This window comes from Phaethon lepturus, unplaced genomic scaffold (genome assembly GCF_000687285.1).
Source record: "Phaethon lepturus isolate BGI_N335 unplaced genomic scaffold, ASM68728v1 scaffold5152, whole genome shotgun sequence".
Classification (NCBI taxonomy): Eukaryota; Metazoa; Chordata; class Aves; order Phaethontiformes; family Phaethontidae; genus Phaethon; species Phaethon lepturus.
The window spans coordinates 11,438-31,800 of record NW_010523953.1 but is presented as its reverse complement, the minus strand read 5'-3'; the positions used below and the strand labels follow the sequence as shown (position 1 = coordinate 31,800).

At 38.3% G+C, this 20,363-nt stretch overlaps 1 protein-coding gene across 1 annotated transcript in view; it reads left to right on the top strand.

Annotated features, from left to right (window-relative positions):
• The window catches only part of HECW2 (HECT, C2 and WW domain containing E3 ubiquitin protein ligase 2), a 110,829-nt gene extending 92,304 nt beyond the window's left edge, over positions 1 to 18,525 (top strand). Inside the window, exons 20-28 of the mRNA XM_010282268.1 lie at positions 843 to 956; positions 4,630 to 4,782; positions 6,804 to 6,902; positions 8,682 to 8,811; positions 9,406 to 9,552; positions 10,231 to 10,345; positions 11,111 to 11,196; positions 12,629 to 12,741; positions 18,414 to 18,525. Of these exons, the coding sequence (XP_010280570.1) occupies positions 843 to 956; positions 4,630 to 4,782; positions 6,804 to 6,902; positions 8,682 to 8,811; positions 9,406 to 9,552; positions 10,231 to 10,345; positions 11,111 to 11,196; positions 12,629 to 12,741; positions 18,414 to 18,525 (1,069 nt within the window). The remainder of the gene's footprint in view (positions 1 to 842; positions 957 to 4,629; positions 4,783 to 6,803; positions 6,903 to 8,681; positions 8,812 to 9,405; positions 9,553 to 10,230; positions 10,346 to 11,110; positions 11,197 to 12,628; positions 12,742 to 18,413) is intronic.
• The last annotated feature ends 1,838 nt before the right edge of the window (positions 18,526 to 20,363 follow it).

The following is a 20,363-nucleotide window of genomic DNA, read 5'->3' as shown; positions in this document are numbered from 1 at the left end:
AGGACAGCACAGTGCAGTCACCGACTGATCTCCGCGCAAGCAGTAAGGCCAGAAAGGGCTTTGCAAGAGGCTATGTGGTGGGGCAAGCTGCCTCTCTGCAGGCAGCAGCTCCCAGCTGCAGTCTGACTGATCAAACACACACTTAAGGCAGTATTTAAGTATAAAGCCAGCTAAGTTTCGGGAAACTACTTCAACTTTTTTTTCGGCAGAAGATAAAACGTTTAAGGAGGATTCTTTCACCGCTTGTTTTAGATCTTATGGCACTTCCTTACTTTCACAATTTTTCTTTTGAAAGGTACATTGTATTTTCACATGTGATGCTTCAGTCTGTTTTTGGACAAACAGCTGCCATTCCTTCTAGTCTTTTTGTCCTGTCACACTCACATGGGGGATCATATAGGGACGTGTGATTCCAGAGTTACCATTCAGTGACTTTCCCACGTTTCTATCTTTTTCCTTGTTAAGAGATTGATTTTTACATAAAAGGTTAGATTCTTGCTTACAGTAAGACTGATTTAGAGGCTCAGGCTTACAAAAGGATTTTAAACTTAATGAAAATGCCCACTTCAGGACCTTTCCCATTGAAGCCTTTAATTTAAGGAAGAACTAGGGTAGAGGAAAATAAAACTACACTTCTTTGTATGAGAGAGATTTTATTGAAATCTAAAGTAGATCCTTGAGGGAGACGGATGAACAGACAGAAGCTGCCTGATCTGGATCAAATTATCCAGCAGCAAAGTATATCTCTATGAAGTCACCCTGTTACCTTGCAGTGTAAATAGATGTTTCCAACTGTCATTCCTGTTCACAAATTGCTGTTTTGTATTTATTTTGCTCTTCAGATTAATCATCAGGAGAGATCACTTGCTAGAAGATGCCTTTAACCAGATCATGGGCTACTCTAGAAAAGACCTGCAGAGAAATAAACTTTATGTCACGTTTGTTGGGGAAGAAGGGTGAGTAGAACAGGGAAGTAAATGGGATCTCAGAACTCAGTCTGTCTTGCAGCTGCTGTTTCACCAAACCTCTTGTGGTCTAGAGTAAAAAGAGGAAGGCTTGCAGTCAGGAAATGCCACATACATAAGCCTAGAACAGTCAGCTGTTCAAGATGACTTTTTAGGCCTTGTGAAATGTAACATATCCTGCCTTTGCAGAAGTAATGCATGTGTTTATGTGAATTTTCACAATAGCTGGTGTGTGTTTCAGAATGTTACTGGGAAAGCAAAGGAAAAACAAACAGTTTTCTCATGTTATGCATATTTCTGTCAGTGCTGACACTGTATCTCCAGCGCTTGTTAAGACAGCTGCCGTTTGTGGGAGGGAGGGTGCTTCAATAATAGGCTAGAGACTTAATCCTTACTTCAAATGCTGTCTGAGGCAATGGGAGCTGAAAGCCCTCAGTGCTACAGGAGGTGCTCACTGCCTCTCCAGGCCAGGGCCTGCGTCACAAATAAAAAGCAACTAGGCTGTTGCTAGTTGTCAAATAAATGCAAACATTCCTGACATTTCGAAATGGCTTCAGAGCTCAGTCTGTGTCTGATGAAGGTCTAATGTGTTCTAGAGTTGTGAGATGTGCATTGCAAAGCCAGATGCAGTTAGATTTTCTTTGCAAGTGAAACTGGAAAAATGTACTATTTAATGTACTATTTGCCTCTTTTGTCTCTTGATTTGTGCCCCCTTTGTCAGATCCTAAAGCCTGCTGCCTTAGGCGTAAATATATTTCGTGAATATATTTGCAAATGCACTCAAAATTTTATTCCTTGATATTTAGGAAACTGTAGCACCCAGCCCTTGGAATGCTGTAGTGTGCATTATTGCCATGCAGTGTGTCAGTCTTTAAAACATCTAGGTTGTAATAGAAACATCTCATACAAGATTAGATAAAATTAATTTGTCTTTGAAAACCCCTAAATCCTGTTGTTTGTTTAAAGTTCACCCTGAAGTGCTTAGTGTTAATAAGGTCTCACTGAAGTCTTAAAATAAAAAATGTTGACAGCTGAGAGCCAAGTATGGACTTGTTCATATAAATAATATCACTATGTTGTCTGAGGAAGAACTCAGAACTGGAATGACAAGGCTGGTGCAGGTTGAGATTACACTGTATTGACAGAGCAGGGTGGGGATCGAGGAACGAGGCCTGTCTTACACAGCCTTACCAGTCTTTATTTTCACATCTACAACCTCGACGCAAGATTTAAAAATGAAAGGGAAAATCTGAAAATCATATGTGAGAGAGAGATCGATCCAGATAGACTGTCTCCTTTCATCAGATGTCAGGCTTTTGCAGTGCATCGCTCAGTACAGTGAGATGAAGAGTGACCTGGCAATGGGGGTGACACATCCTGTTCCTGTTACATCCAGCTTTACACAAGACCGTCTTCGTAATGGGAAAGAATGAGTTAATTAAGAGCAAAGTCAAATCAAAATGACGTCAATTCTCTATTTACAAATCTCTGTTTTGAATGAAGAAAGGATGCGTGCAAACAGTATTGTTTCGTCAGTGATGGTGCAAGGATATGTAGCACATCAAACTATTCATTTGGCTAGGTGTAGAAAGACAGGTCAGGGTGGAGGAGAGGAGGACGATGAGGAGGAGGAATACTGAAAGTTAATTGTTTCCTATTTGCTCCTCCTTTTCCTTGTTGAAGTTTTTAAGTGAGAGTTGACTGTTGCATTTCTTTTCCTCTCAGTAAAGAGGTGTAAGACTCGAAGTAATGGGTAATAAAATCCTCACAAATTAAAACATTTTAATAACTATTTATTTATTAGTGTATAAATTAGTAAATGGGGCAACTCAGACATAGTCACTGCTGTTCATATGATTTTTATCATGTCTCATGATGTTTGGTATCTTCTTTGAACCTTCAGTTTCTACAGTCATGCAACTGTGATGCTAGTTTAATGTTTTTACATTCATGCATCATGTGGTGATAAATGAAGAAAATTTTGCTGCAAAGAATATGACTCCTTAAAGTTATTTTCTCTAAGTTCTATTCGCAGAAGCTGCTTTGCATTTAAGAGTGGTAGAGCTGAAGTATTAATGGTGCTTCCTAGGAGACATGAGTCATGTTGCCAACAACATATTACTCTACTCCTGAATACCCAAATGCCCCACAGTTGCAGCTGTTGTGTGGTTGCATACCTCTTGTATGAAGTTTTCTCACCCTTGTGCCAAGCCATTAATTGTGGGATAAATCTGACTGGCAGTGCAGGACTCTCGTGATTGATTTGTTTAACATGACTCACAGTAACTCTGCGTACAAAAGGAGCTGTATGAAATGGCTCGTAGTCAAGCACACAATTCTATTCTATCTTAAGATTTCATAGTGAGTCTGATTATCCCAGAAGTTTGCAAGGGTCTTCCAGATGACCCTTTACTTGATCCTGGTATTTGTGCCAAGATGAAGATCCAACAGTTGTCCATGATATCAAACCATTTTGTTTTTTTCTGCAATTTGAGGATGGAATCTGCCCTTCTTGCCAGAGTAAGGATCTGTTTCAATACTTCACTTCTGAAGCTTAACAGAAGCTAAGCGCTTCCAAATGATTAAAGGGAAAATGTTTTTCATTCAACAGAGGAAAGAGGCTTTGTCCTCAACTTGATACTGGCACCTACCCTTTACTTTCCTGACGACTTCATCCTCAAAAACAACTCTCATTTATGTTTGCCTTTTGTAAAAGTTCATAAGCTAAAACATTAGTAGCAGAAGTCCTTTGTTAAAGCTGACCTTCTCTGCACTACTTTTGTCTCTCCATTGTTTTAGTACTAAAGCAAGACCTTCTTAAAAGTCAAGTATGAAATCTTCATGATCTATAGAAGATATATCTTTTTATCTCTTTGTTAGGATTATAATAATCTCTGTTCCCTTAGTTTTTCCCTAGGAAAATCCCTACTTTTCTGTTTTTCAACTCTACCAGAGCATTAACTTCATACTTAACTCATTTCACTGGTGACCTGCAGCATAATGTCAAAATTCAGTCTCGGTGCTTTGTCAGCAATGAGTTTGTTTATGATTCAGGAAGCAGGGGTTATTTAGATTCCTTGTTCATTAGTACTAGAATCTTGAAATAGCAAAAAAACCAACCCAAAGGAAATGCACTCTCCAAAAGACATTTAAATACACTCAAGTTTGGAAGACAGACAACAAAATTTAGACCAAGAAAGATAAATCAGTGAAGTAATCTCAGATTAGATTGCTAGAGAAAACAGAAATATTATCCTTCAAATTGTCCTATTGTTGCAAGTTTGCAAGGAGAAAATATGACCATTGTTCACTTTCATTCTTAATTTGTCAGATGCAGATAGGTCTAATGTTGGCTCTTTTCATGTTTCCTCCTCCCCCCCGCCCCACTTATTTGGTTATATTCCTGTGGCAAAGAGGCCATTACAGTTGGAGACAAAATTTTTCATGAGAGCAGCCCACATAAAGCACTTCAGTCCTCCAAGCCATTTCAGAATAGCTCTGCGAGGACTTTACATACCTTGGCATTATGCAATCTGCGGGATAAGGGTTCTGATAAAGTCTTAGGAAATTTTAATTAAAATATAGTGTAATAAATGTAGATTCAAGAAAGCGTTTCTTTGCACACAATGAACACTTTATAGTAATGTCAAGTTTCTCTTTAAAGGTTGGACTACAGTGGGCCTTCAAGAGAGTTTTTTTTCCTGGTGTCTAGAGAGCTCTTTAATCCGTATTACGGTTTGTTTGAATATTCAGCCAACGATACTTATACAGTACAAATAAGTCCCATGTCCGCTTTTGTAGACAATCACCATGAGTGGTAAGAATTTTTTTTCTTTTTGTTTTTCAGATATCTTTTCTGTTGTTTCCACTTGTAGACAGCTGCTCATATTTGCTCGAACATGTAACACAGAATCTGATCTTTTTAACCAGCAGCAGAATAACTGCATTTCTTTAGACTTTCCTGATTTTGTTTTCTCTTGTGGTTTTAAATTATCTTATTTCTCACAAGGTCAGCAAAACTGCAATTTGGAACGTGTACCATGGGATTGTCTCACAGCACAACTCTGCGTTTCGTGTACATTAGCAGTCATTTCATGAAAGCAATATTGGCCTCTTGTGCATTAAAAAAAAAAAATGAAACTGTGGCTTTTTGTTGGCTAAGGAGATTAAGGGAGATTTCAAACAGGTGTTACTGTATGTAATTTGTTTGAGTCTTCCTGAAGAGTACAGAGTTCTCCTCAGTGGAAAAAACCCCAACGTATCTATTTGAAGGAAATCTGTGGAGGTGTCTTAATTGGGGGTAGGGGGAAGACTGCTGATGACATAGCTCTTAAGTCTGTACCTACACACATACTTCTAAAACAGTTATCAAGGATTTTTACATACTCCTGTTTTCACAATTATAAGCCAATTTAAATAGCCCTCAGCTGATGTAAGCCATGGCATCACCATAAGTCTGTGAAGCCGTGCTGTGAATATTAACAGAGTATTCTCTTGTGTAGGTAGTTAGATTATAGTGACAGTGGAATGATAACTGCTCTGAGTTCTTACTTACTGGAAGCCAGTTATGAAGCGTGAATATCAGAAAGGAATCTCACTACTAGTTGTAAATTTAAAAATTATTAGAAAATTAAATGGATGGCTGCCTCCAGTTCAGTTAGCTGAAGCAACCTACCTGTTGAACTCTAGTACTGCAACCATAAATGGCATATGCTGTATTGGAAAAGCAGAACAGTTGCAAAAAGGGGAGAAAAAAACCTTCTGCCAACATTTTGTATTCATCCCTGGCTTCTGCAGTGCTGGACCAGAGACCTTGGGGGTGAGAGAGGCATGACCCCCTCTCTTTCTGGGACTGCTGGTGCCAGTGACAGCACTGGTCTTGTAAAGCCTCTGGGGGAATTCAGAAAATGCAGCTGTGACAAGCAGTTATGCATGGAAGGAGAAGGCTCTGCATGTCACATCCTCGTCTTGCAAACCCTGTGTACAGGCAGGTATAATAAATAAAGAAAAATTCTGCCAAGGATGCATAAACAGAAAGTTTAAGAAACTTTATTTTCTTTGAAAAAGAACATTGGACTTAAATCTAGTTCCAGAGGTGTGGAGGGTTTTTCGCAATGAATCTTTATTCCCATGGGAATATTTGCAAAGACCCTACTATTTCAAAGTTGCTGCCATTTGATGTCAGATCTGTCAAATTCCCTCCCTCCTTCCAAACCCTCCTTTTACACACCTGAGAAAATGTAAGATAACGGGAAGAGAGGGGAGAGGAGGAGATCATGTAGATCCCATTGACATAGGGCTGGACAGCACTGCAATACATAAAAAAGCTTCCAGCCACTGGTCATGAAAATGTATAGAGAACTCCATAATCACCAGTCAGAAGAGGGAGCAAGGAGCCACTGTAAGCAGAAAAGACAGACAGAAAGAACTGTCAGGCTGGGAAAGGGTAGGAAAAACCCTTGGCCTCCCAGTAACATGAAAACAAGTTAGTCATATATGGGGTGTGTAAAGAAAATAGACAGTGGCTATCATTTTGGAAGATATGCTTTTATAAAGAGGCTAGTCTGGCAGGGGTTGATTGGGTTAATGTGGATTTGACATTTTTGAGAAGTTTCAACTTAGATATCTGAGGGATTTTCCGCACCCTGCAGGCTTGCATTTTTTCTGTGCCTTAATGAGAATGTAAAAGAAACACAAGAAAAAAAACAAAAATACCACAATTTAGACATAGCTATCTGATTTAAAAATGCTGTTTGGAAATGTATGTAAGTTTTGATGACAGAGCAGTGTACAAACCACAAAGTTTCAGTATAACAATTGTAACTCTTTCTCTTCCAGGTTCAGGTTTAGTGGTCGAATTCTTGGTCTTGCTCTGATACATCAGTATTTGCTAGATGCCTTTTTTACACGACCCTTTTATAAAGCCCTCCTCCGAATGTGAGTAGAATTATTGCGTCTCCTTTTTTGTTCGGTTCCTTCCCCATGGACGATGCCATTTTGCGCATAGATCATTATGATGTTTCATCATCAAAGAAGACGGGCCGTTATTTGTAATTTAATAATTTAATTTCAATCCAGGATTTTTTTTTTAATTTACTTGTTTGCACTTATGGTTATTAGCTGGTTACCTGATAACTCGGAGTGTTGTTTCTGATCAGTATGAAAACCTCATGTTTTGTTTTAGCCATGTTATCAGCTTTCTTCTACAAAATCTTATATTTGACATTTTATAATGAAATGCTATGGTTTTATTCCAGATATTAATAGAATTCTTATTCATTTGTCTTGTAATGACTCACAGGATACGATATGAATCACTTCGTAACTTAGACCGCAAGACCCATTCTCAGAGGTAGACTGATTGGTGGCAGTCTCCGTTTTGAGGAGCTTTACTCTGATGTACTTTGGGCTTCATTTTCAGAACTACTACTCCTGTTGTGGCTGAAACAATGAGAGCTGCACTTGCTCAGCATGTCTAGAATTTGAGACCTAATAAATTTAAGGTGCTTCACTTTTTGTCCTCCATTTGAAAGCTGTTTTTGAGAAGTCTGGAAGGATATATTTTGTATAAAACATCATACATTCTAGTAGTGTGGAGTAATGCATCCATTCCTACTGCACGTATATTTTAAAAGTACCTAAGCGCTAACAGCATCATTTTGATAAGAATGACGACTTAGCCCAGATGGACTTCAATACAAATATTATGTGACTGCCAAATTAAATCAATTGTTTAACTTGGTGGTTCTCTAAACAGTAAAATCAAAAATGATGGGATGGCCACCTTTGTGCACAGCCTAATTCTGGCAACTACCCCATCGAAGCCCTGGACCTTCGCTTTCCTCAGAACTGTTGAGCCATCCAGACAACCTCTGCAGATGGGACATTGTGCCCAGTCCAGTAACTCTGATGTAGGGGCTGTTAACTGCAGGATGTCACTGAAGCTACACTTGAGTGCCTAACTAAGAGTACAGGGCTTTCTTCTGACTTTATACGGACCCAAGAATAGAAACAGGCAGGGAACCCGCAGCTGAAAAGCACCTCACTTAGAGGAGCCCCTGCGTCCTATTTCACAGAACAGGATTTAAGGAGTTAAAAAGAATGGCAGAAATTGCCACCATGGTATGAAATATTATTAGCGGCTGATGTGTTCAAAGCTTGGAAAAGTAACTGTTAGGGACAGCAAGGGGCAGTTGGCTTACAGGTTGGATTTGTAAAAGGAGTACTAGGTAAGTGGAAATATGAAAAAAGATAAGATATTTCTGTGGTAAGCAGCATATCTGAACAGACTTCTTTGCACAACGAAGAGATGACAGAAGTAGTCACATTAGCAAACAGGATAGCAGTTGCTTGTTATAAAAACTTATGTTTTTATAACATTTTATAACATTTCTTTGATGATTTGAATTTTTTGTCTCTTCTTGTGCTTCACAGGAAACATGGGACAGACCCACCATAAGCTTAAAAAGCAATGTGTCTTCAAATTAAAAAATGCTGGAGTTTTGTGTATTAACAAAACTATTTTGTACTGTACAGTAACTGCTATTACTAGACGAGTAAACAGAGACTTGAAGTAGTGTCGTCTTTTCTCTATTGATTTTTCTGTTGGCTCCCATTCTCAGTCTGTTTTTCAGGACTGTCCTATCTGAGTTTAGTTTTTGAGCACATGCTACTGCCATAATCTGTATTTCTGTATTTTCTTCTTGTTTATGTTAGACTCTGTGACCTGAGTGACCTCGAATATCTCGACGAGGAGTTTCACCAGAGTTTGCAGTGGATGAAAGACAATGATATACATGATATCCTAGACCTCACGTTTACTGTAAATGAAGAAGTTTTTGGGCAGGTGTGCGAGATTCGTAATTTAATTTCTTTTCTGCGTTCTACTGCTAGATAAACGTTTATTTGGACAGAAGAATGACTGTCATTCCCTGCTGATTTGAACTTGTTTTTATAAAATTCTGGTTGATGAAAACAATGTTGAAATCTAAGGAGGAATTATTATTTGTAACCGGTCAAACATGTCTTTCTGGTTAAGGAGATTTTGTGGAGACTATCTGAAATACCAGAATTTTGAATTGCTCTGCTGGAGGTAGTTTACCTGAATTGAATTGCAGCAGTGTTAGCATTCAGAGGTATTACAGCACCTTTGTTACGATATTATTTAGAAGACTTCACTAATTTAGTCGCTGTAAAGATTGTTTCTTCTTCTCAGCTTATTCTTCATACTAAATACAAAGATTCGTCAGAATAAATGGGATTTTAAATATGATTTTACCCAAAAAAAGATTTGTTTTGTGTTCTCTTATTTCACGTATTCCAGTTTGCTAAAGTCAGTCTTGGCTAATACTTTTGAGGAATTAACTTCAACTTAAAAGTTTAAATTATTACAATTCTTTCTTTCGTCTTTATAATACTGTCTTGTAATTTTTTTCCTAAGATCACAGAACGGGAACTAAAGCCAGGAGGTGCCAACATCCCAGTCACTGAAAAGAACAAGAAAGAATATATAGAAAGAATGGTGAAATGGAGAATTGAGAGAGGAGTTGTACAACAAACAGAAAGTCTGGTTCGTGGTTTCTATGAGGTAAGAAACACCAAAATGAAATTTACTTTCTTCTTTCATCCTCCCAAAATATTTTTTTCCTCATATACATTTCCCAAATACAAAGTCCCAAAAAGCAGATACATATATAATGCAAAGTGCCCTTAGAGATACTGAGAGGTGGGGGGTGTTTAAAAAAAAAAAAAAAAAAAATTTATTGTTAGTCATTGATTTAAACACCATGGTTATATATCTCCTTTAAACGGGAAAATACTATTGGTGACTCTTTGTATGGTTAGCAGTGAATGCTTGCTAAAGTGAGCCATCTGTTTCTTCATTGGCGCTTTGAGGTTTTTTGTGTGCATGCTGTACTTAGTGTCCCGCGGTAGACTGAGTGTATTTCAAGATATTTCTCTCTTACCTGTTATATCATGGACAATTAAATGGAAACTATTGAACTTAATTTGTCCTGAAATAATTCAGTATTATTTGCCAATAAAATTCTCTCCCAGTCACTGTGATCCTCTAATGAAACTGAATGGAACTGCAGTGTAAGAAAAAGTCCATTTATTTGCCTTTAAAAAGAAAAACAACTTAATTCTTCCCATTCGTGAGAGAAATGTTACCTGATAAATGTCTTAGTAGCAGTCCAGCCTTTTATGGGGAGGCAAAAATCAATGAATGTAGAAACATTGCTATGCATTTAATTTTCTTTCACAGGTGGTTGACGCGAGGCTTGTGTCAGTGTTTGATGCCAGAGAACTGGAACTGGTTATCGCTGGAACAGCAGAAATTGACTTGAGCGATTGGAGAAATAATACAGAGTATAGAGGAGGTAACCTTAACTCTGAATTGTTCCCTCTAAGTGTTGGGGTGCCTGGAATTACCCAGTTTCTAAGACACTAAAGAACCATCCCATCAGATACATCTTTTAGTATCTTCCGAACTTCTGTGGTTAAGTTTGCGTTAGGAGAAGGTAATTTGTCCATTTTAGTTTGCTTCCTTGCTTCCCCATGCAGCTCTTCCCTTACTGTTTTTGTCTGGATAGCATAACAGAGCAGTCTTCTCCACAGAGGGTACACACTGTGTGCACCTGCACACTAGTAGAGTACCACCAAGCCAGTGAAGACAAATGGAAATTCTTAGTAGGATCTACCTCTTTTCCGCTCTCAGAGAAGACAGGAAATTAGAAGTAATCCCAGTGACTGCAGGCTGGCAGTTGAGATAATTTGAGAACAATGGAAGATGTGGGAACTACTTGAGAGAGATGGTTGCAGCATTATTTGCAGCATTAGATACATAAAAATGTATCCATGCACAGCATTGGAATATTTTAAGAATTGGCTGTTAACAATTGAGTAATGGAAGAAATGCTTGCAAAAGAGATTCCACTCCTTTTTGTCGTCGTAAATTAATTCTCTGCCTTTAAGATTTTTAAGCATTTTAGGAATATTCTTCTCTCACCTCCTGTCTTTTGCTGCAATTGGATAAGAAATATGGCATTATTGTGACTAGGGCCGAACTAGGAAAAACTTATTAACTATTGTCTCAACCACTTTTGTAGCACCTAAAGGTATAAAGGCTCTTCTTGTTTTAACAGGTTATCATGACAATCACATTGTAATTCGGTGGTTCTGGGCTGCTGTGGAAAGGTTCAACAATGAACAACGACTAAGACTTTTACAGGTAAGAAATCAGCTGATCTGTGTAGAAGTAATGTGCATCATTAAAATTGGATAGTAACTAGTTCTGTCCAGGTTTATGATGTCTAAAAATGATGGTGATGCTGGCTAGTGGGAACAACCTGGCAGTCCTCAGAGGCTAACTGTAACAATTTTAAGTGACTGAAGCTCACAGCTGTTTTTATAGATTTCCAAGTATAAAATACATTTAAGATAAAGTATCTGATGTCAGTAATCCTCTAATATTGTCTGCTTAAAAGTACATTAAGACTAGTAAAGCTTGAAGAGGAAAACTATGTAATTGGTTATATCATTCGGTAGAAATTTTAATATTTGTACAGCTTAGGAAGGAGAAAGCTTAAATGGAAGTTAAAGTGCCTCAAATTAGAAAATAATGATGAAAACCTGAAAATCAGTCCAGTTCCATTTTCACTGTCAGCCTTGCAGAATCCAGTCATCCTGCTGCTGAAGGACAAAAACCTCTCAACAGAGGAATATTTATACATGTGGGTTTACTACTGAGTTAAGTTTTTTTTTAATGCGGGTTACGTCTATCATAGCTGTAAAGAAACAAACCAACCCCCACCCCAAACCATACCATGTTCTTGATCTATTATGAAATCCATTGTTTTTAACAATTCAGAATTTGCATCTGATCATTGATTTACCTATATGAGTATGATCAAAGATTTTCTGGTTTTTTATCTGTTTAAGTACTTAAGGTCTGTAAAAAGCAGTGCAGGACATGTCATTTGATGGAGAGCCAGAGACGTCTGCTTATGTGTTCCTATTATATCCGTTAGTCAAAAGTTTTTGTCATATCCAGATTGTTAAAAATTAAGTAGCCTGTGATCTGTCAAAAACCACGTTTGATCTGTTCATGACAGGTTCTAACTAAATTGCTCAACAGAAAGCAGTTCAGCAAATGTCAGTGGGCATTCTACCTAACATTCAGAATTTAGTCCTTTTCATATCGTGTTTAATAATGGTTTATAAAGATATTGAAATCCACATAGCCAAAAAGGCTTAACATGAAGCCGTTTCATACATGATTACGTTTCTATTAGTTGCTCTTAATACAGAATAAATAAATAGGGGAAGAACTCACTTAGGCCTAAGTTTAAGTAACTTGATATTAATAGTGTTTTATTCTACAGTATTTATGTAGCATAATTACTCTCTCAAACAGAAACCTTTGAAGGAAATTAATATGATAAGTTGTGTCTTCTAGAACCCTATCAGGAAATGGTCTGTTTTCCCTTATCCTCCATTTAAAGTAGCATTTATTACTTGTGCCTCACAAATTTCCTTATTTTGCAAATGCTTTTATATAAGCATTTGGACTTAGTGGGTATGCTGATAGAAATAAATTTCTAACCCATACCATCTGTGTATCCAATATCCATGATTTTCTTCTTTTTTTTTTGTGCTGGCAGTTTGTTACAGGCACGTCCAGCATACCTTATGAAGGGTTTGCCTCTCTACGGGGGAGCAATGGTCCAAGAAGGTTCTGTGTAGAGAAGTGGGGGAAGATCACTGCTCTTCCAAGGTACCTACTGTGCATGTATTAATGCTAGAGATACTTTAGAGTATCAGTAACTGGGATAATAGCTAAGCTGTTTGAGAACCATAAACAATTTTTAACTGAATATGCAAATATACTATGCCTTACATGGAAAATTTACTTCCCTGTTGCTCCGTTGTCTGATGCATCCGTTTTTCTTTGAACTCAATGTTTTTCTCCATAAGATGGACAAGGCAGTGTAACTGTGGCTGACATCGATATTGTAATGCTTTTTTCATGGAAAGTTGTATTAGATTGACGTTTCTGAATTTGATTTTGTTATATTTTGATATAAGTGTGCAAGTATTTGCTTCCTGAGCATGCAGTTCATCACTTAAGGGCAAATATTAATATGAATTAAAATTAAATACCACTTCTGACTGAGTGAAAGCTAATGTCAGACTTTTTGGATTAGACACACACAGCCTTTACAGTGTAGTTTAGTTGTGTAATTTTTATGCTTTGATGTCAAGAGTGTTAACAAATGTGGAAGAAGCAAGTTGTGAACTGCAGAAGATGTCTATTTTGAGGAGGGAGTCATTCGACTTAAGAGGCAGCACAGGGACAAGCGAAGGCGAAGATTTCAAAGGGCACAAGTAGGATCAATTGAAATATGTGAAAAGGGTAAAGGAAGAGCATGAGAGTCCAAGATATGAAAGCAGGAGCCGAGTTGTACAAGGCCTGGCAGAAAAGAGGCAGCATTTGAATTGGGTAATGGCAGGTTTGGAGAAGTAGGATGAGAAGGGGGGAGGGAGGAAGCTTTTCCAAATTTTCGATTTTGTAAAGATATAAAGACAGGAAAAAGAGTTGTTTTCAAAGGTCGATGGTAACAATACCAGGACTAGACTAATGATGTGATGTATGAAACATCTTCTAGCATGAATGGTTCATAGACAAGAAATGACAGGTTCTGGCCTTTTTTGTATTGTGATCAGGCTGGTATGTTTCTAGAAGATTTCCTTTCATCCAGTTTTATAATTCTGTAGCCTCTAGAATGGGTTAACAGTGGTTAGAAATGTAGATTAGCGTGCGGACTGTGGGTGAGCTAACTCCACTCAATCAGATCTCAGCTTTAGTATGCTGCTTATAGCCTGTGGTCGTAGTTTTGGGCTGGGCTGATCCATGGAGGAAATTCAACCCTAATCCTAACCCATTCCTCTTAAACAAGATTCCTCAGGAATAACTTGTATTTGGAGTCTCTTTTTAGACACAAGGCGGCTGTCAGACATGTGGAGAGTTTCTTGGACCAACAACCTTTAGTTTTTTTCTCCAGCATAAAGTCAGAGGCAGAGATGTCTCCTGGGTTGGCTCCTGCCTGCAGGCTGCCATCTGAACTGCACTGAGGAAGGCAAAGTGTGGCCGAAGTGGCATTGTGAAATCCACAGGCACAGCAGGTGGCCTTTAAGCAAAGCCATCTTGCCAGTTTACAGTACAAATGAGAGCCAGGCAACTAAGGATTAAAGATAAGCCAAGTCTGAAAATCTAAATTTCAAATCAAATACTCTGATATCTTTTGGGGGCCTAGTAATACCTTGTAGCCAGGGAAGTCTACTTTATAGTTTAAAAAGAAAAAGTTTTTATTTTTAAAAAGAATATTATTATTTTAAAAAATAATTTCTGACTTCAAAATGTAAGATTTCCTTGTGAGTTTAAGTAAGAAAAGAGATTGTGGGAGTTTTTCCATATACTCTCTAATGCTGGAATTCCGGGTGCTAAGAAGCGCAGCTTGAAGTGTGGAAAAGGTCAGGACATGCCTGAACAGGATGCTCAGAATTTCCTCTGAAAAGGTTACCTAGGGCCCTGGTTGTAATAAACTGCAGGATAAAACTACTTCCTGTAGAGCAACATGGAGAAGTGTGTCGAGAATCTTTGCTACTGTAACGTGTTCAGCAAGTGTAGAGGAAATAACTCTCCACAATGAGGAGAATGTATCATGCCCTTGAAGTTTCATTTGATTCCCTTGCTTAGGAAACATTTGATTTGTGTCTCTGTGGATAGTTTTTAACATACAAGTGTGAGAATTAAATTAGCAGCTCACTTGTTTGGTTAAAATAAACAACTGCATATGACAAACATTTACAGTTGTCATGAGCTGGCAATTCCTGGCATTCATACATGGAACCTTGATCTCATAAAAAAATGAATGATCTTCCACGTTTATGCTTCAACGGGCTAAACCATAAGCAGAAGGGACTATTTGCATTTATATATCTAGTTCCTGCATGCAGTGTAGCTTCAGCGTGCGTCTCACCAGCTTCAAAGATTTACTGTACAAACACTAAGAAGTACTGGCTTGAAGGTAAGACATCGTTAACAACGACCTCGAGTAGCAAACTTCCAAGAGGTTTCCAAATAAGCCCTGCGTGTGTAAACACATGGCTGGATCTGCTGAGAATGCTGCCCTAGGACTCTGTGACTCTTACTGATTCTCAGATAACTAAAGCATTTGTGTTAAGGCACCGTCACTCACTTGTAGCGATGTTACACTTTGCAAATTGCCATTTTGATTCCAGTGTGAGTGCTTGCGAAATCTGGTAATACTTGGTGTGAGGGTGGCAGAAGCTAGGACTCAAGTCAGTAGATTTTATTTTTTTCCTCTCTTTCTAAAAAAAACACCGCACTGCTGAAAACACATAAAAATACCCGCCCCCATCTTGTCTTCCTGGTTTTGAGACACAGAAGGCAACTAATATAGTTACTTAGGTATGTGACTGTGGTCTAAGCAGCTGTGAATATAAACACAGAAGTATTCACTAGATGTTACCCAGTTCCCACTTTCTGACTGCTGTGTAATCCGTTCTGCTGAATCAAAATGGTGAGATTTCTGTGAGGCACATGTCGGGTTGCTTAGCTTGTATCACTGCCTTTTACACTAATAAGTCACTAGTATGTAAAAGGCCCTGAAAAGATTCATTATTACAGGTCTAGCTTAACTATTGCGATCCCTGATGCCCCTTCTACCCTGTTCTTTCACGCTGTGTTGTACATTACACTGAATCAGTGGAGGGGCTGCTACTCTTACATGCCGAGGTACACATGTTCAACATACATGTTCGCTTACCTGCTGAGAAATTGGTTGTGCTCCAGGTTCGTTGCTGTACGTTATATGTACCTGCCTGTGATGATTCACATGCAAATAGTATTTAAGTCTGCTGGATTTTAACCCTATGTCACTCTACTTTACTACTGTAATCAAAATGAAGGGGAGATTAATTGGGAATCTAGACTTCAGGAATCAGTATGGTTTTTCATGTTGTCATAAAATGTGAGTCCAGGAAGATGAACAGTTAGTGCCCACGTGGCTTGAAATGTTGGAAGAAAATACTGTTCAGAGATTTAAAAAACAACAGCTTTCTTCTGAAGACTTACAAAGTTGCTTGCTCGGGTGAGAAGGGCGTATTTTCCCTCAGAAGACAAAGATCTCAAGTTTTTGTCCTTTTTAATAACGTCATTTTCCACAGTAGGTGATTGCATTTTCAAAATTGCCCTCAAAATTAAGATAAAACTCAGTTCTCTTAATAAATGTAAACAACATGCCGGCTTACTATTAAACCAGTTTATGATGAATCTCTTGCTAATTATATACTATGTCTTTTATAATTTGTGGTTTTACAGCCCACACAGCATGATCCATAGTTCTAATGAGTGGCTGTCAGCCCCATGCAGCAGAAGCATGTGGTTAGACAGTTAATTGCCTAAGACTCTTCCACACTCTACTCTGAACTCAAGGGATCACTGAGTTCCAGTTGTCTGTTTGCTGCTGGGTCTAAATCAGTCTCTTTCTTAAAAAGGGATTGATTTTTTTTTTTTAAGTACTCTGCAGGAAATGCAATAATTTAATCTATTTCACAGATAGTACTTTGTAAGGCTTTTGGACAGGCAATTGAGGAGTCCAAAGCAAGCTTTCCTCCAGGAGCCTTAGAGGGATGGAAGGGTAGAGAAATTTTACCAGCCTCCTGAAATACAGGGTGGGGAAGCGACCTCTCTGCTATACGGTGTGTACTAGCAGTGTACTTCTAAGCATACTGTATTTGGGGAGGGAGCAAAATTCAATGCTTTTTAAAGGGATTGCATATTTGATGTTTGGACTGTGTTTATAATAATAGTGTGACCTTCTGTCCTGTGTATACGTTTTTTTCAGCCTGATATTTTTATGACACTTTAAGGCTGTAACTAAATGCGTTTCAGCTTCAGTGAGGGTTTGTAATGGGCTCTATGTTTTTAGCAAATGAGATTAACCCACTTTGATTCATGTTCCACCCCATAGCTGGGAGCTGAGAGCCACTTAAAACAGCAATTAATGAATTTGCTCCCATGGAAGGCAGCACTTTCTGGCTCAGAGAAAGCTCAGTACAGGTCTGTTGTAGACACTCGGATTTCTGAGATTGGTTAGGTTAAATGAGGAGTCGCATTTGCTGCGAGGAGGGAGCTTCTTCAGTCCTTCCATTGACGTTTTACATTTACATGTAATACGGGCCCTACTGATGAAGGGCAGGTCACTGCAGGAAAAGTTTGGTTTTCAGCTGGATTGTATTTAAATAAATCTGTGATGTGTTTTATTGCAAAAGAATAAAGTATTTGTAAACAGAGACCTGCCAAAATAAAAAAAGCTTTTTATCCTAAAAATTTTTTTTATCCTCTAAAATGAGTCTGAAGTGAGGCTTTGGTACAAAAGTGGTACTTCAAAGTGAAAAAGATGCCTCCTCCAGCTGCTCTTTGCATCGTTTCTTCTTCAAGAACCCATCGCGTTAATAGTTATGCTATCTATTTCACTAGAGCAGGTTCATCCACTACAGTGTTGTAGAAAGTGTTATCCTTAGCCTGCCCTGAGGTCAGGCAGTGATACCCATTATTCTACTATGAGGAGAAACCTTGAGTATCTCCCTTTTCATTCCCTGGAAGAGGTTTCAAGAGTCACTTCCAAGTGTGTGAAAAAACAGGTAGATGGACTTCGGAAAGTGAGAAATAAACCACGTGGTTGTCCTCTTACATGCATAGTTTTGTGGAATTACAAAAAGTATTATTCTAAAGGTCATTGGCTTGCAGGGCCAGATATGTACATAGTGTAAATCAGCCCAAGCAGTAACTTCCTAAGAACACGATCCATATGCCAAGGAAATGTAGAAGGAAGAGCATCTAATTTGTCTGTCCTTTACTACTGTTGGATTATTTCCTGTATATCTTGAGTATTTTTTAATATTTCATCAAATCTAGCATCTTATGCATATTCAAAGTACTGAAATGCCTTGTTTATGATTACAAATACAGTATTCGAGTATCATCATTACAGAAGAAAATACTGCTTCTCAGAAGATACATTTAAAGCCAAGATTTCAGAACAGACTATTTGAATTGTACTATGCTATATCATTCTTTTCTCATGCACGTTTAATGGATAAAATTTATCCCATGCCTTTTGGGCTGTCAGGGTGTTTCTAAAGACCTTCATAAATGCTTCTTACTGGCTTATTTTAATTAGAAGACAGTAGAGTAAACCTCACTACCTGTTCAATTGGAAAACATCGTTTGACAGAACAAAGTCTTCTGAAAGAATACTATCTGCCCATCTCTACACAAGTGCATACCAGTCTGTGTGTTCTCTTTTGAACTTCTTAAATAATGTACTTCTTTACCTCCTCTTTTTTTTCCCCCCTCAGGGCTCACACTTGTTTCAATCGTCTGGACCTTCCCCCTTATCCATCATTCTCTATGTTATATGAAAAACTGTTGACAGCAGTTGAAGAGACAAGTACTTTTGGACTTGAGTGATACACAAGCCACAGTGCCCAGCTCATTGGACTTTTGTGGATCTGTCTTCTCAAGGAATGAATAAACATTTGTATTGGATTTCGTAGAGGAAAATTGTTTCACGGTGCAATTCAAATAACGAGATTCCATGAAAGAGCTTATGAAGCAATTAAAAAGCATTGTGGTAGCGGCAGAATTCTCTATAGGGAAACTAGAGTGTGCCTGATGTGCAGGGATAACCACGTCTTGCAATCCATGGATCTTCAGGACGGCCAGACTTCCTAAGTTTATGTTCTGAGCAAACAAGAAATGTGACCCCGTGTTGTGATCAACCTGGCTACTGCAAAACTGACGTGAACCTGAAAACTGGATTTCATCAAAGTTGTTGAATAGAAAATTCAAGTCAAAATGTGAAGCCATTCGGCCCCTTACCTACCCAGTAAATTATCAAAAAATCATACAACAGATTCTTTTTTTTCTTTTCTTTTTTTTTTTTAATTCATGAAGGTACATTACTTTATGCCGTGTGTTATAATAGCATATCCAGTACTTGCTTTACCTAAGACTACGAGTGGCTGCGTGGTGCACACCGTAGAGCTCAAGTTCTGGGGCAGAATTGGAAGGAAGGTCAGCAACAAAGGCTGTAACAACCACGGCTTGCGTTATGGAGGTTTGTGGAAATGTGTTTGCCAGTGGTGTGTATGACAAAAGATGAGCTGTTATAATGAACTTAATAACTTAATAAGACTGATTTTATGCTTTATACTGCATGGGAACTATTTTAAGAAGAAACTAGCAATTTATCACAGCATATCAGGAAAAAAACCCTAACACAGTGACTTCTGTTTATTTTTGTAGGCTCATTATATTATGTTTCTTAGAGTGTAAACAAGAAACGAGCAAACTAAAACATTGTTTATGTTTTCATCACTTTCCATGCTTGAACAGACATTCTGCTAGTGGTTATTCTTTAAGCACTCTCAAGAGGGAAAAAAAAGCCTTTTATTTTTATAAGAGTAAAAAACTCCCAAAAATATTTTGCACTGAATGTACCAAAGTTGAAGGGACATTATGATCTGACTGATAGCAAACTGCATCACTGTCAAGTATCTGTAAAAATGCTTAGGAACCAGGCTTTCTTCACGGTGCCATGTCTATAGATATCGGGACTGTGCACATAAGTAATAATTTTATAATACTATATGTGATATTGTAATATGCATTTATTTTAAATGCATCTGGGTAATTTTTCATGCATTGGATAACTTAATGCAGTGGAGTTTAATACAGATATTTCATATGCTCCCCACAACTTTTTATTTGTACAGCACCATAAAACACTAGCTCGTTTGGAAACCTCTGAGTATTTTAAGGTGAGCTACTGGTCATAATGCCACTGTCCTGTATCGGTGAACACCTATAAGATGTAAACTCTTCATAGTGTCTAAGCTTGTGTTTTCACTGATAAATAATTTTCTTACCAAACGTTATTTGAAAGAGTTTCTATGGCATATCAAACACTGCATGGACACCAATTTTTTTATGCTTAATTTTGCTGAAACACACGAGACTTGCTCACATCTATTTTTGCTACTTTCCTCCAGCTGGTCTCGTGGAACGCTCGTGCGGCTGCGCGCTGCGTCTTGCACAGCTGCTGTCACGCAGCGCATCCACCGCACTTTAAAATTCCAGGAAGTTGCACTTGGATACTGGATGACGAGAACATGAATCTAGCTTTGTGCTAGCCCTCTTGATAGCACTGAAACACAGCAAGCCCTGTTCTGTGGGAAAAGTAGCTTCTGAAGTAATGTTCTCACTTTGGAGACTCTTGACAGGGCATCTGAGGGCGGTAGCCTCCT